Raw genomic sequence first — 17737 nt, forward strand, 5'->3', positions numbered from 1 at the left:
TTTAGAAGGTCAAAAGTCTACCCTCAGCTGGATTATGAGGATGTTTTATTTACAAGACTGTAGTGTTTATTTTACATGGGATGTGGTCTGTTCATAGATGTGCTTTTCCTTGAGAGTGAAATTCAATAACCAGAGGGGGTGGTTGATGTGTAAATTCAATATGGGATGTTCATGTGTTTCTTCTTGTTGAATAAGATATAACAAACCAGTATATTCAAAACTAACACAAATGTTCTGTTTAAACCAGTCAGAAATCACCACACACTAAAGATCTACAGATTGAGTAAATTAAAAAAGAAATCACTTATATAATAGATTAAGCAGACTCACCGACGTTGGACATCTCGGGAACGCTGGCCACGTACGTGTCCTTGCTGAACTTTGGCTCGTTGTCGTTGATGTCGTGGATTTTGATGACGAAATCGGAGGCCCTCTCCAGGACCTGTCCGGAGGTTTTGTTGATTGCTTTAGCGCTCAGCGTGTAGGACGCCTTCTCCTCTCGGTCCAGTCTTCTGGTGGCGTGGATATCACCCGACTTCTCATCAATCTCAAAAATCGTTCCGGCTCCATCTCCTGTGAGAACATATTTTATAGAGCCGTCCTCCGAGTCCATATCAGAGTGCAGCTGGAAGAGAAAGCAAAGAGATATTTCTCAGCTTGTGTCCTTAAATTCACTGTTCATTTACTTTACCTCAATTTATTAAGACAATCCTTGAGAGGAGAATAATTAGAGCATGTATTCAGACGAAGTAGACATTCCACAGAAATTCCTCCTCTAATTCCTCCTCTGTTCACTGAAAAGTAAGAATTCTCCTAGTAGTTCACTGAAAATTATACCACAGTTAGTTCCAACCGTGCAATGTGATTGGCTGAGAGGTGTTTTATGAGTGACATTAATCAGCCGGTAATGCCCTGTAACCGAAGCTCTCCATATATTACTCTGCTGCATACAGGTAACCTAGCAACGATGCAACGCTTACAAACCAAATACAAATTAAATGCGATGTCATTATACACCCCTAGAAGGCACTAGATCCCATAGACAACTCCCCGAGTTGAAATAGTTCCATTGCTGCTCTGTTTGTAGCTGGACTGTTTGGTTTGTAAGCGCTGCATTGTTGCTAGGTAACCTATATGTGGCGGAGTAATACATGGAGAGCTTAGGTTACAGTGCATTACCAGCTGATAATGTCACTCATAAAACCTCTCAGCCAATCACATTGAGAGAGAGAGAGAGAAAGATCTCTCTTTCTCTCTCTCTCTCTCTCTTAATGTGATTGGCTAAGAGAGAGAGAGAGAGACGGAGGAAATGAGAGAGAGAGAGAGAGAAAGAGAGAGAGAGAGAGAGAGAGAGTCTTCAGCACAGTGACGTAGGTCTATAGGTAGTTTACTGGAAAAACAGTGCGACAGCGCAAGAGACTATAAGCACATTCACACGAACAAACAATTGCAATGCAATTCCCATCATTAATTGTATAAAGTGCAAACTGGGCGGGGCAAGGCAAGGCGGTTGGGCCGATCAGTGGGCCCTAATCATTGGCTGCAGCCTAGGGTAGCCTGTGCGTTAATCCACCCCTGATGGTGACCTTGAATTAGATCAGCTTGTGATATCATTATTATTGTGGACAACATATAATAATATTGTACTGTATTGTGAGCTGCTATGATTTCCACCCTTAACCCTCCTGTTATGTTCATTTGTCAGGAACAGCAATGCTGTTTCCGGGTCATATTCACCTGGTGCATGTTTAATTATCCAAAAAAATCCTAACAGGCAGTGTGAATATTTCATTATTAACTCCATTGCTTATTATTCTATCAATATTTAGTGCAATGGTGTGCCTTACCTACAACAGGTAATGCTTCAATTAGGATAATTCACAAAAAAAATCATATAAAAATTGTTTATACTTTTTTTTCTATGTTTTACTACTTTGTTACTTTTGAAAGACCAACATAAAAAAAAAAAAACATTAGTTCTACATGAAATTGAAACATCATTGTTTTGCAGTTTTTTTTTTAGTTTTAGTTTTTGCAGGGGGTGGTTGCAAATATGTGAGATGAACCATTTTCATATTATATGTTGGTTATACTAATTAAGGCAAGCAAAAGACATTTCGTACAGACAAAAATAATTTTTACTATTTTTCCTAGATCTTCGAACTTTAATACGGGTCAATTTGACCCGTAACATAACAGGAAGGTAAATTGTGAACACTTATTTTGCATTTATTTATTTGTTTGATGGATTTTCTACATAGAACCTCAGAAACGTTTGATCTGACCACAAATCTCCACCTCTCCCAAAGAAAACTTTCATTTTTGCACCTGTCTCTTAGCAACAGGAGTAGTTGTGTACTTTCTTGCTCTCAAACTGATTGCAATGCTTCTTATCCTGATTGAAGACGCTACCTGAAGAGGCCGTCTCTGGAACTGCACGCGTCCTGTTGGACAGAAATAACCGATTGGTCCCGAGATCCTTACACAACACTGCTATCCATTTTGTCATGAATATTTTACTAAAATCGTTATAAAGCAACATGAATTAGTCATTGCACTATAAGAGGCATCAAAAAAAACATTGCTCTTATTATGTTAGTGGTTTGGGAAACATTGGAGACCCCAATTCCATGATTAGAGTAATTACAGCTGAATGTGGGCTATAATTGGCTGTAATTTTTTTATTTTTTATATTTGGTCTGCACTCGGTTATCAAGATTTAGATAATTTGTGTCTCATACTTCATTTTACAGTCTGCGTCATCACACACTATCAGCGTTTCCAATCATTAAATTACATTAAGTCTCCATTATACGTGGTCAGCTGTGTGTAATCTACACAGCAGAGCTTCCCTCCAGTCTTTCATCTATATTTTTTTTTATCTGTTTTTTTTGGTTCTTTTCTGTAGGTGGCTGGTAAAATATACATTTTCAGATGCATATGGTTTGCATGCTAGAACAAGGGTAAGAGGCATATGGAACCTTTGTGTAATATACCATCCCCTCTGCAGTGATGTGTCTATACATTAATATTCTGCGCGTTTGACCTCCACTTTAATCCACTGGAGGTCAGATTTTCATACGTTGTATAAAATGTGCATTGATTTTTGCTGACTCTGAATATGGAGCTTCCTTTTGACTTATTCGACTTATTAAGCAAAAATGACTTTTTGTTTCTACAACAGAAAGGTCGATACTGTAAATACTGGATCAATTTTATCCTTATTGAAAATATTGACATTTTAATATCACTATATTATGTTTTGTGAAACTGTATTGATTGTCAAAATCACAATATCAATTTTTTGATTAAGAATCTACATGCTACAGCAGAATGTGTTTATTCCTAATTTATATAATTATTTATTGTTTAGTACAATATATGCAAATTAATTAATTAATTTACCATACACACGCTTGTGTATGTTAGTGTGTTTTTTATACTGTGACAGTTTTCCTGAATCGTGAAGAGAAAAAAAAAAAAAAAAAAAAACGTAATATATTGCTTTTCTTACTGTATCACAGTATATATATATATATATATATATATATATATATATATATATATATATATATATATATCATATCATATCATATCGTATCATATCACCAAGTCCTTGCCAATGCACGGTCCTACAGGATAAGGAGCTGTTGCTTCAGAGGATGCTTTATACACAGCAGCAGCTGAAGATGTTTTATAAAGGTTTATAAAGGTTATACCTGAAAAATGACAAAGATGTCTTTCACTGTGTTGTTTTCAGTACAAGCAGAACTATTTTGATACAGGTCGAAACCACCTCTATGGATCATTATGGGCTGGAAATATTCTCCTGCATGTCATCACAGGCAGAACCATACAGCTTATGCTCAGACTGACATGATACACAACACAACCTGGGCTGAAGTCCTTGACATAACCTACAAGGAGTAACGGCAGGTAGAAGGGCTACATTATATTCTGGAGGGAAAAAAGAAAAAAAATACTATTTACTTTGATTAAATAGGTTCTAAAATTAAAATTATCGCCTAAACTGAACAAAATATATATTTTTTTAAATTAAACCTAGGCAAAAATATATATCACGATATATACAGCTCTGGAAAAAATATGTTTCTTTGATTTTACCAAGTTGAAAACCTCTGGAATGTAATCAAGAGGAAGATGGATGATCACAAACCATCAAACCAAGCTGAACCAGGAGTTGCATAAAGTTATCCAAAAGCAGTGTGTAAGACTGGTGGAGGAGAACATGCCAAGATGCATGAAAACTGGGATTAAAAACCAGGATTATTCCACCAAATATTGATTTCTGAACTCCTAAAACTTTATAAATATGAACTTGTTTTCTTTGCATTATTTAAGGTTTGAAAGCTCTGCATTATTTTTGATATTTCAGACATTTCTCATTTTCTGCAAATAAATGCTCTAAATGACAATACTTTTATATGGAATTTGGGAGACATGTCTGTAGTTTATAGAATAAAACAGCAATGCTCATTTTACTCAAATATATATCTGTAAATAGCAGAAATGGAGAAACTCATTTAGAAACTGTCATTTTTTTCCCCAGAGCATATTATTTCTTAATTTTAGTCGATATGATTCATTGTCTATATCAATATGATCAATATGGCTTAAAACAAACAGATCACTTTGTTAAATGTTCATTATTTGGCCGGATATTTTCAGTTGACAAATATATTCCATTACCAAATATTTAGTGTATGCCTAATTTTAATATTTAAAAATGAAGGGGTCTAAAAAAATATAAAAAGTTTACCAACCAGTGTATAAAATTAAATTAAATTACCCGTAATATCTGTGCATCCAATATTGGAGTAAAATAAATTAAATATATTGAGCAGATAAAATTTGTCTCTGGTGGATGTCTTGCTACAGTATGGTATGACAGTTGTAACATCACATAGGGTTTAATTTGCCTTATGTGTCATTGCATGTTCTGTAATGTGACTACTGAGCATGCACACACTGCAGTTACAATGCTGAAATTATTCATATGGTTCAGTTCTAGTGAGAAGTAAACATGCACACACACACAATGTTTTAAAATACAGTATAATCCAGTAGCATCAGTGTGATATCTCAAGGGCAGCACTCGTAATTAACCTGCTCTGACCTGTCGGGCAAACTCGGATGATGAATCTTTTGACAGGAACGACTCAAAGGTCTAAACAAACAATAGCAGGAATTGTTGAGCAGAGAAGGGAAACAGGGCCGGCTCCACTGTCTCTGCTTTCAGTGCGCAGGCAGTAATGTATGCAAACATTAGCATGGAGCTCATTAGCATGTGGTTAATAAAATGTTTGCGCGCTCTATCTCACGGGTCCGTGTTCTCTAGAGTGACAGGGAGAGAGAGAGGGCCACGGTGTGCATGCCAGCCAAAGCAGATATAAATAACTTCAGATAAAATCTAATTATTTTTCCACATATTTACAGATGACAACTTGAGACTCATACTAACTACTGTAATGTGGGACGATGCAGATTTCCAGACTTCAGATGACACTAGGAGTTGCATTAGTGATTATTTTACAGACAATGTTTCTCCAGAATTATTTTATGAATTGTTTGGAGCTTCTGATTACTAAAAATAATTAATATTAAAAAATAATAATAATAGTTTATACTAAATAATCATTCATTTTTATTGAAGTCCTTGTGCAAGTATTTTCTGTAGTATAGGACAAAGTTATTTTTTACGCTTTATTTAAATTAACTAAACAAATTAAAGCATTCAGCTTCATGAAACATATTTGACATTAGTTTACTGTCCTTTTTTATTTTTTTAGCTTAAAGATACAAACTGTACAGGGAAACTAGCTAGGATTGCAACATTAATTGAGTTAGTACTGGATCAGAGCATCAGACACAACAGTGCTGCTGGAGTTTTTAAACACCTCAGTGTCCCTGCTGAACTGAGAATAGTCCACTAATACCTTCCTGTTTGCAGCATCTTGTGGGCACCTATAAAGGCTTGAGGATGACCAACACAAAGCTGCTGTAGTTCTTTTACACTTGTATGTATGCATGCATGCATGTATATTCATATTGTTTCTGTACCCACTACTTATCCTGAGTATATAGGGTCACTTTTTATTTCTATAATTACTATTTCTATACTGTAGTCCTGAATATTTAAACCCATCAGTGTCTCGCTGGACTGAGAATAGTCCACCTACAGCTTCTTATGGGCACCATCCTGTGGGCACCAATAGAAGACTAGATGATGACCAACATTGTAAACTGTGCAGCAACAGATTCAGAGCTTCTGTGTCTGACTTAGTTTATCTACAAGGTGGATCAGCTACTGTAGGTAGGAGTGTGTAATAGAAAGGAGGACAGTGAGTAAAGAACACGGTGTTTAAAAACTCCAGCAGCATTGCTGCAGTGTCTTATTCACTTGTATCAGCACAACACGCACTAACACACCATCATCCAGTCCCGTTGAACCAATCAATTGCCTAGTATTATTTGCCTGTAGCCTGCTGCTAACCCCGGCAGCATTAGCATTAGGCGATAACCGCACTAAACACTAGCTCTTTCACTATTCAGAAGGGAGTATATCGGACTGTAGCCTGCTCGTTTGCCATGTTAAAACAAGCTATGTAGGACAAACCGCTAGCTAATATCACCCTGGCTTTCCAGAACACTCAGGGTTCCTCCACTGTCGGGCTGCACTTGCTACCACTAACTGTGGCTACTGCTGCTGTACCCAGCCTTAGTGAAAATTTGGAAATCTAAGCTACTGTAAATAAACCAAAGCACTTAACTCATCCAAATAAAGTTTTAGGAGAGAAGTTAAGTGGAGCTAAGCTATGTAAAGAAACCTGTAATTCTTATAAAAAAAAAAAAAAACAATAAAAAAAATCATTTTTTAAAAGTCAAACAAGCACTGGATGTTAATCTACACCAATCAGTTTTTAGGAGAGGAATCTGTGTAGATTAACATTTAGTGCTCGTTTGACTTTAAATGAAAATTGTTTTTATGAAGAATTACAGTTTTGTTTACGTAGCTTAGCTTTACCACCCAGTGTCTTGACCTGCTGAATTAAAAGGGAAACATGGTGACACCCCTGTTCCTTACTAGTGACACATAATGCGCCTTATAATCTGGTGTGCCTAAATAGTGTAATAAATACGTTATGCAGAGAAACAGATACTACATGACAAGTCTGTAATTATTATAGAACTACAAAGCACCTCTATATGCTTAGTGAAACTGAACAAAAAATGAACGGGTGTAGAAAAAAGGTGGTTATAATGTTGTGTTACTTGTTCACAGTATGTTTTTTTTCCTTCTACAAATAATAATGAAGGAATGTACCCAAAATGCAAAGCAAAGGAGGTGTTCTGTTGTGAATACGTTTGAGAGTGAATAGTATATTATACTAAAATCCTAAATAAGAGAATCAGAGAGGAACCACTGATGCTGTTTTTGATCAGGAAGAGCTGCTGCAATAATGCAGATCCCATTTTCATCACAGCTATGTATAAAATCCCCTGACAGAACCATAATTAGACTTTCTGTGTCCTTTATTATGGAAAAATCCTCCAATTCAGCCCGGCTCTCTCAGATGTGAGCTTTAAATCCATAAGAAGACATCCAAGACAAAGACGCACAATGAAAGGAGATGACGGCATAAAGCCAACGCACACACAGGCGTCCCTAGGCTAATTGGTATTTGACAGACAACAGAGTACACTGGCTTATGGGATCTATATAAAATAATTGTGTTAATCTCTGGGGTAAACATACACTCCAACAGCAAGAGCTCGCATTGCTAGGTCATTAATATGAGGGGGATTGTGTTCAGATTTACATACACTGAGGGATTTGATGTGGGAAAGTTCATCATCATTGCAGATATTGCTTGATGTGTGTAATCAGGAATTGAACCGATCTACTTGTATGCACTAGCTGTTAGCCAGTTCTGTCCCAGGTGTCATTAACGATTATTACTATTGCATAGAGTGTAAATGGAGTAGAATGTGAGTAGAAAATGTAGAAATTAAAGATAAAACATAAGATATACTATAAGCAGCTGTTTAGACAGTTAAAATTACTGATACGGACTAAGCAAGAGAAGGCTTAAAAGATAAGATGTGTTTTCCCTAGCCATTTTAGTGCTCAACCCCAATTCCAAAAAAAAAAAAAAAATGTTGGTATCCTGTATAAAATGTAAATGAATGTAAATACAGACTAAAAGCAACAATTCGCAAATTATATAGACTTCATAGATTTTATATAACATGATATAGAACACATATTGGATGTTAAGACAAGGGCAACCAAAGGCTAGAAATGTGGAACTAATAAACATCCGAAATACAAGCAATTTGCAACTAACTCACATGACTGCGTAAAAAAGACCATCACACAGAGCCAGATTCTCTTTAAAAAAAAAAAAAAAAAAAAGATGGACAAAATTTCAGGATGGGATGCAAACAACTGCACTAAAAAATAATGGAACCATTTTAGGAAATGTTTCTTAACATACAATTGCTATTTTTTTGTGATATCCCAACATCTACAGTACATATGATCACCAAAAGATTGAGATAATCTAGAGAAATCCCTGAGCATCAGGAACAAGGATTTTGGATACTGGTGATCTTTGGGCCCTCAGGTGGCACTGCATTAAATACAGGTTGTACTGATTCTGTATAGGAAATGAATGCATGGGCTCAGGAACAGTTTCAGAAAACACTGTTTGAGAACACGGTTTACTATGCAATTCACATATGCAGGTTTAAGTTGGATCATGCAAAGAAGAAGCTATTCTCTTCCAGCACATCCCAATTTCTCAATGAGGTTAAGGTCTGGACTCTGTGGTGAACTCTCTCAATCCATGTGTGAAAATGATGATCTCATGCTCCCTGAACCCTGAACTCTTTCACAATCTGAGCATCGTGAATCCTGACATTGTCATCTTGGAATATGGCCGGATCATTAAAGAAAAAAATCCACTGATGGAATAACCTGGTCTATATTCAGTATATTCAGGTAGTCAGCTGACCTCATTCTTTCAGCACATACTGTTGCTGAACCTAGACCTGCAGACCAACTGCAGAAACACCAGATCACAGCCCCACCCCCATAGACTTGTATGGTAGGCACTAGGATTGATGTTGCATCACTTAAGCCACCTCTCTTCTTACCCTGACGCTCCATCACTCTGGAACTCTGGGTAAATCTGAACTTATCAGACCACATGACCTCCTTCCATTGCTCCAGAGTCTCTATTTATGCTCTATCACATTTAAAGACATTTTTTTTGGTGAGCTCCACTGATTAGTGTTTTTCTTAAGTCTACACATCTGTTTTGTGCCATTCCCTTTGCTGCATTGTGCATGTGGAAATGCTCTTACTTTCACTATTAAACAGATCCCTGAGTTCTAGCATTTCTCCACTGTACTTTCACTTTTTAATAATGCATTGGACACTTCTTAATCTGATTTTAGTAGAGTCAACAATCTCCTTATAGGTTTTCTCTGCTTGATGCATACCATTAATTTAACCTTTCTGAAACAGATAAACATATTTTCCACAACCACAGGATCAAAGTGTATTTCAACATGGTTGTTTAACAAATGAGAAGCTACTCCCTGCATCAATTAGGGTTAAAAAAAGCTATAACTTGTTGCCAGCTGAAACACATTAATCATCCATGCATTAATTATCCAATAGGAGGCTTTAACCTGTTTGCTTAGTTAAATCCAGGCCAGGTAATTTATTCTTGGTTATACTTGAAACCACTGAAGGTTATTTGGTTATGAGGTTATTCTTTAGATATTCTATATGAAAAAATTAATAATTGTAAGAAAAAAAAAAATAATAAATGCTAAGTGCCACTTTCAAATTCAAGGATTGTAGGATTGTACACACTCCTATTTTCAAACCTTTTTTTTTTGTTTTATGAATAAACATGGAGAGGTTTGTCTCGTAAATCCTTATATATTGTTGAATTTATGAATAAAATTAATAAAATAAATAAAACCGATTGGTTTGATTGTGTTTCTAAATTAAGCTTTACACACTTTAACCACTTCAAGTCCTCTAATGCTCGTCAGTGTATAAAGAGCTAAAAGCAAAACAGTCCTTCAAACCTCGAATATTGTCTGCAGGCCAGCTACAGGGTGAATGCCCTCTACAATTACATAAACAACAGCGGCTATTTAATTGAATTCTCTCTGAACTACTGTTCTGCAGTTGGTCATTTATCTTTTTTTATGGACTAATGCACCGAAATGGCTCTCGGGTATGCGCGGCCCCATGCACGTCAACCTCAACATGTACCATTACTGCAGTTACAGGCGCATTAGTAACAGGCCTAATTGATTGTAATCCCCTTTGTATTTTTCATTTCCGATGCCTCTGAATCACAATACTCCAGATGTTTCTTTTCCACAATGCAGCTAATGTTTTCCATTCGGCTGCTCTCCGCGGCCCTGGCGGAGCACACGGGGTGTCCTAATTACTGCCCCCCTATCCCCCGCCACACTGGAGGAAAAAAAGGGCTCCTCGAGGGCTTCGGGGACAAATTAAAAGACATTCTACAATAAAATATCCCTCGGCCATGTGGCGGCCATTCACAGTGACTCATGAAAAATATCATCGTTGCGTTTTGGCCATTTGGATCCTGGTTCTGCCCCAGCCGCAGTCCCCCGGCTCATTTTAGAGACACTACAGGGAGAGCACAGCATGGCAAGGAATACTGATAGCGAACTCATTTGCTCAGTGAACACTTTTTGGCACAACATAGCGCCCTTCTTGGCCCGACACTGCACTCTCTGTGGCATTGGCAAACGTGAACAGATACCCTTTGTTCTGTAGCTGGAATAATTGTTTGACAAAGGCAGAAGGAGCGCTGCAAGTGCTGAAAAACTCAAGCGTGCGCCTCCAGATAAAGCCTGCTGTAATATATAGAGTACGCCTGCATTTTGGACGGGAAGGGAGCTGCGTTTTATGGAAGTGTGTGCTTAATTATAATGAGCTGCGAGTTGGATTCAGAGAGATGGCAGCCGGGGTTTACGCCGTCCTCGGCTTTTCAGTTGCTTTTGCTAATTCGCGTAGCACAAAATTAGCCTTTGACTGCAGAGCAGCTTGTGGAATTAAATCCCTTGCACACACACAGAGGGATTGTCAGCAGAGCAAGGGAGAAATCATTGACAATTCTTGTCAGGTCGGTGCTGAACACTTGCTTAGTGCTGCAAAGAGGAGATAGGAAAATAAGTGATGAGCTCAAACGGATACAGAATAATTAATGGTGTGTTTCTCTCTCTCTCTCTCTCTCTCATCATCATCATGTGTGTTTTAAGTGCCAACACACGGAGAGTCAGAGTCACATCAAAGATTTCTTTATTACTTTTTTCTTTTTGTCCTCGTAGTAATTGTCTACTTTTCACATCCAGAAACAGCATTACAATAAATCTATAAAATCTCAATCTATTCTTTATTTTTGTCCTAGCCTGTCATGATAATATTTTTATCTTGGACAATACAGTAAGATATTATCCAAGAAATATCTGGGATAAACATTATTATGGTTATTTTACTGCCACTGATATAACGTAATAGCACATAGCACAATAATAGTATGTATGTTAAATGTAGTTAAACCCTTGCATTAATATTTTTAAAACTAAGAATTATAGTATAAACAATAAAATCAATAAAAAGAATGCACATATTCGAGTCATGACCAAGCAAGCTACAATAAATGCCCAGTACTTCAATTTAGCTCAGTTTCTGCTTATCTTTCCGCTGGAAAAGGACCAAAAATTGTGTTATTACTCCAGAACGAGTGTAAGGAAAAGGTTTAGCTCGTTCTGGCTCACGGAGCTACAGTGGAAACAAGCTCTCCTTTGCCCTTTTAAGCCCTATCCGGATGGGATTCGTTTTTCATGGGGTTTTGGGGTAATTTTCTCTTTTATGCAGAGTCCTTTGTGATTTTATTCCTGTCTGGAACGACCATGTAGGTGTTTTTCTCAGACGTCCTCTGAGAAAATTACAGGCTGAATTATTCACTGTTTTTTTGTTGAAATCTTTTGTCATCCAGTAATTTTATTCCCGTCCAGACGCACATCTCTGAGTTTCGTCACCTCATGTTTAATAAAATAGCTCTTTGTCCACTGCCACTCACCGTAATTACATTTTGGGCGCGTGTTTCTACGGAGATCCACATAAACACAACGAGTGAGTGGAAATGGAGGAGCTACTGAACACGCTGTCATGTGACCGAGAAAGCCAAAAAATATCACTGGTCCTCACGTTTTTTTTTCAATTGCAGTCTGGATTTAAGAGTTTTATCACTGAGTCCCCCTGAGAAACTAGTCCCGTCCGGATAGGGCTCAATACAAAAAATACATAAATTAAGTTCTAATTCAGAAATACTTACAACAAAACTAAGATGTTTACAATGAAGTAAGAAAAAAAAAAAGTTTCCTCTGTCCCATTTGTTATGCATTCTAGGATAATTGTGCTCCAGCACACAAATCAAAGTGCATAAAAGCTGCATGGAGGATGAATGAGTTTAGTTTATTGGCCCACGCAGAGCCTGGATATTAGCACTATCAGGATGTACTAGTATGGAGATTGAGAGCAAGACGCTCTTGTCCAACATCAATGCATGTCCTAAAAAATGAAGGAACAAAACAGACATGTTCCTTATTCTTTAAGTGTGTCAAATGTGGGCGTCCTAATACTTTTATATATTAGCCCTACCTAACATCTGTGAGAAAAGTACTTTTTTTTTCTTTCAACGATAAATTTTAATTATTTTTGCAGATGCTAAATGTCCGTCTTATTTTATCATTTTATTTCAATTCGATTTTCTTCCCAATTTACATAGCCAATTACCCAACCCAGTCATTAGGACTCCCTCTACCACTAGTAACGCTTTAACAACAGGGGGGTAAAGACACTATAAGTACATGCCTCCTCTGATACATGTGAAGTCATCCACCACCTCTTTTTGAACTGCTGCTGATGCAGCATTAGTGAGTAGCATCACAGCACGCTCAGAGGAAAGCACAGCGACTTGGTTCTGATACATCAGCTCACAGACGCCTTGTGCTGATTGACATCCCCCTAGGAGTGATCTGGGGAGAGAGCGCCATCTACTGTACCAACCCAGAGGGAGCAAGGCCAATTGCGCTCCTATAGGGCTCTGGTATGCGATGGCAAGCTACATTAACATGATTCGAACTGGCAATCTCCTGATAAATGGTCTTTACTTGGTTCGTATTGTATTTTTTAAATATTATTGCTATTTGGATTAATAGGCTAATATTAAGCAATATGACATATTGTAATATGATGTACATTTTAATTGCATATTACGTATTAAATGTACAGTAGTGTGAAAAACTTTGGGCCCACCTGATAATTTTCATGATTTCTCCTTTATAAATAATTGGTTTAGATCAGCAATTTCAGGATTCCAGTCAATATCAGCAGATTCTTGAGAATGACATTTAAGAATCAGTGAGAAAGTTGAAGTTAAAGCACCGGGGCTGGGTACATCAACAAGACAACGACCCTAAACACCCTAAACACTGCTCAAAATCTACTGAAGCATTCATGCAGAGGAACAAGTACAACGTTCTGGAATGATCATCTCAGATCATCTCAGTCCCCAGACCTGAATATTATTGAAAATCTGTGGTGTGATTTAAAGAGAGCTGTCCATGCTCAGAAACCATCAAACCTGACTGAACTGGAGACGTTTTGTAAAGAAGAAGAATGCTCCAAAATACCTTCAACCAGAAGCCAGAGGCTGTTATTTTCTACTAAATTTATTTTATTTATTTATTTTTTTATGTTGGGTACCCAAATTTATGCACCTGCCTAATTTTGTTTAAAGAATTATTGCACACTTTCTGTAAATCGTATAAACCTCATTTCACTTCTTAAATATCACTGTGTTTTTCTGCTATATGATATACTGTATTTAACTGAAATTGCTGATAACATCCATTGATTTTTTAAGAAAAATCATGAACATGATCACATGGCACATTTTTTTCATAACACTGTACTAAATATATTAAATGTAGAACAAAAAAACAAATGAATAAATGAATTTGCAGCTATGGTTTGAAGTTAGATGGAATGAAATTATTTTGTTCCAGCTGCAGCAGTGCTGTGTTCATGTCATTCTGTCTTTCTCCTTCTAGATATTACCTCTGTAGTTTACACTGTTCACAGGTTCAGTCATCCAGCTCATTCAGGCCTTTTTGGAAAAGCTATAGCCCCTCTGCTATTTCACACAGTGTAGTTTCCAGAGCAGAACATCTTGTTCAAAAGCGTAGAAAAGCCCCTGAACATCCAAAATTACCTTCATACCACCGCCTCTCATCTCTTCACATGTCCGTGGACACTGATTGGGTATTTAGGTGAATAGGGACAGACACTACAAGCATTCAGATGTCTTTCACATCTGACAAAATTGTCTGAAGAAGAGTCTGCAAAGTGTCAGCAAGGTTATTTCAGTATATACACACTCTGTGTTTTGAGTGGCAATATAGGGCTTTTAGCAGATGGTACAGTATGTCACGCTGCATGTACACTTCCTCCCAAAGTAGAAGAGACATTTGAACCTTGACTGTAATTGAACCATTATTCCAGGTGATTGTGTAGTCTGATGTATGTAATTGCATTACTGTGGCATTTTGTAATCAAGGCACTGAAGCTCAAGTGACTCCATTAGCGTGTGTACAATTATTTACCTAAATCATGTACCATCACCCAGACAATTAGCTAATGAGTAGTAACAGGTGTTTAGAATGCATGAATAGAGTCTGTCTATATACACTGCAAATTGAGCTCCATTTCAATATGAATTTGTCACTGATGGAGATGCCTCAATCCATACAAAACAAGACTTGGCTAATATGCTACTTTTTTTCCATTCTGAAATTAAGTGCCATTCATGGCAGTGTTTCTTACATTTCGACACATGTTAAGAGAATAAATGCCTCATATTATTTGTAATTATTTGGTTCTATCTTTAAATGGGACAACACTGAAAATATGAGACCTGCATTACATCCAAAGAGAAAAAAATCTTACAGTGGTAACATTTTTACAGAAGTGTCCAGCGTACCAAACTGTCTCTACAAGTGTAGCCGCAACTCATCCAATAAGTAACAAAAGAATCCAAATGAGCATCTAAAGAACCGCAGGCCTCGCTCACCTCAAAGATCTCCGGTATTCATAACACCACCATTAGAAGGAGACTAATATGTATCTATGGTAGAGTTTCAAGGCAAAAATCACTGCTAACCCAAGAGGAACATAAAGGATCACCTAACATTTGCCAAGAAAGACCTTAAACCCCTCTAGCCTTTTCGAATAATGAGCTGTGGTCTGATGAGACTTGCCATAATTGATGAAATCTTGAATTCTGCTCTCCACCAGAAAGTCCTGTAGGGGAATGTCTGGTCATCAATCTGTGATATAAGCTCAGGAACAGTTGGGTTTTGCCGCAAGAAAACAAGCACAAGTAATGGTTCCCATTGTAATGGTTCCAACCCAGATAGCAAAAATCACTTGGGTCATTTCTGTGCTGAATACCACAAACTGAGCCGTAGTTGTATCTGCCTGGTTCTGGATTGAACGTAGGCCTGATTCAGGCCCAAATGCTTGCTTTTATTCCAGGCAGAGTGCTGCAAATGCCACCACTTCGGTTGCTGAATTTAATATGGTAGTTGGCCTGAGCTACATGGACCAACAACCTGGTTGCCAAATATAATATGGCAGTTGGCCTGAGGTGGATGGACCAACACCCCAGTTACCGAGTATAATATGGCAACTGGCCTAAGTTGCATGGATCAACACCCGGTTGCCAAATATAATATGGTAGTTGGCCTGAGCTATATGGACCAACACCCCAGTTAAAGAGTATAATATAGAAGTTGGCCTGAGCTACATGGACCAACAACCTGGTTGCCGAATAAAATATGGCAGCTGGCCTGAGGTGGATGGACCAACACCCCAGTTACCGAGTACAATATGGCAACTTGCCTGAGCCGCATGGACCAACACCCGGTTGCCAAATATAATATGGTAGTTGGCCTGAGCTACATGGACCAACAACCTGGTTGCAGAGTATAATATGGCAGTTGGCCTGAGCTACATGGACCAACAACCTGGTTGCAGAATATAATACGGCAGTTGGCCTGATGTGGATGGACCAACACTCCAGTTACCGAGTACAGTATGGCAGTTGTCCTGAGCCACATGCACCAACACTCTGGTTGCAGAGTATAATATTACAGCCACCTCACGCTGTTTTTGCCAACTTTGGCGACTCTGTTTGCCAAGTATAAACCACATAATTCTGTGTGGCCAATGCAGAGTCTCAGATAGATCAGTTTTGACCAATTCTTCTTGTTATCTTGGAATGTAACACTTTAAAAAGGTCCATTTTCCAGACAAGGATTGAGCCTATTCGTAGACTATATTTTCATTATTTACTTGTCTATGGAAAATCACTATGTATTTTTTTTCCCCCAGAATTCAAGAGAGGTTTAATCCCTGTATAGTAAACTACTCCTAAAGGTTTGGTGCACACTGTGACGGGTCTAATGCTTAAATATTTAATTAATAGAATAAAAAAATTGCAGAAGAGAATAAGTAAAATTTCTCCATAGCACTTTGTTAGTAGTTCTTGTTGCTGCCAAAAATCTATTATAAAGTTTGAGGGGCAATTACTTTTTCATACTGGTCATAAAAAATGTTGCAGAATCTTTTGCTACATTTCGGTATAGGGACCATACATGCCAAAATCCATGGTGTATCAGTATGTAAATTGATCAAGAAGTGTTGCATCAGGGGATGACTTAAGAACACAAACAGCACAGTATAAACATATAAGGTGTTATCGCATTAGTAATGTTGATAAGTTGATGTGGATTATCAGAACTGGAATGAGTCCTGATATTGGGTGTCAGATGGAACCGATGGGACTTTTAATTTCCCAAATTGTGTGGATATTTAACATTCCTTGTTTCAAAGTGTCTTGTATTGTGTGCACCAGGGGATAGATCAAAGAAAGCCAACAATTAATCTACAGTGGATTATGCAGTTTGTGTTAATGATTGTAACCGGCAGCGTCTGGCTATATTTGTCCATGTGGACAGAAAAGCAGCTCGGGAAATCACAGAAATTACATCCACATTCAAATGCAAGAGATCTGAAAGCTACTGTCTTTTCACATGCATCATGAAAGTGAGTGTAAAAATTGTGATAACACTAGTGAAGTGGGTAAATATTTATTTATTTATTTATTTTTTTGCAGCATCTATTACCATATTTTTGGACTATACGGTGCACTTAAAAATCATCAGTGCGCCTTATAATCTGGTGCGTCTTATATATACATTTTACCAGTCAGGTTGTAAGAAGCAGTAAAGCCACTCCGCTGGTGTAACAGCTTCATACAGAAGTTTCAGTTTAGTTTTCCAGCACTTAAACTCTAGCTCTTTCACCGTTCAGAGGTGAGCATTATCAGCCTGTATCCTGCTGCTTACCCTGGTTAGCACTGCTGGAGCAGTGTTAGCATTAACCACTAACCACATTAAGCGTTAGCTCTTTTGCTATTCAGAGGTTAGTATTATTGGTCTGTAGCCTGCTGCTTACCCTGACTAGCACTGCTGGAGCAGCATTAGCAGGAACTGCTAACCATGCTAAGTGCTTTACTCACCTGTATAA

The 17737-nt window shown here is 37.7% G+C and overlaps 1 protein-coding gene across 4 annotated transcripts in view; it reads right to left on the reverse strand.

Moving 5' to 3' along the window:
• The window catches only part of LOC103025391 (cadherin-10), a 98747-nt gene that overhangs the window by 36063 nt on the left and 44947 nt on the right, over positions 1-17737 (reverse strand). For all 4 annotated transcript variants that reach the window (XM_022670362.2, XM_049464819.1, XM_022670363.2 and 1 more), the window contains one exon: positions 331-625. In XM_022670362.2, the coding sequence (XP_022526083.2) occupies positions 331-625 (295 nt within the window). The remainder of the gene's footprint in view (positions 1-330; positions 626-17737) is intronic.

The sequence above is a fragment of the Astyanax mexicanus genome, chromosome 15 (assembly GCF_023375975.1).
Source record: "Astyanax mexicanus isolate ESR-SI-001 chromosome 15, AstMex3_surface, whole genome shotgun sequence".
Taxonomy (NCBI): Eukaryota; Metazoa; Chordata; class Actinopteri; order Characiformes; family Acestrorhamphidae; genus Astyanax; species Astyanax mexicanus.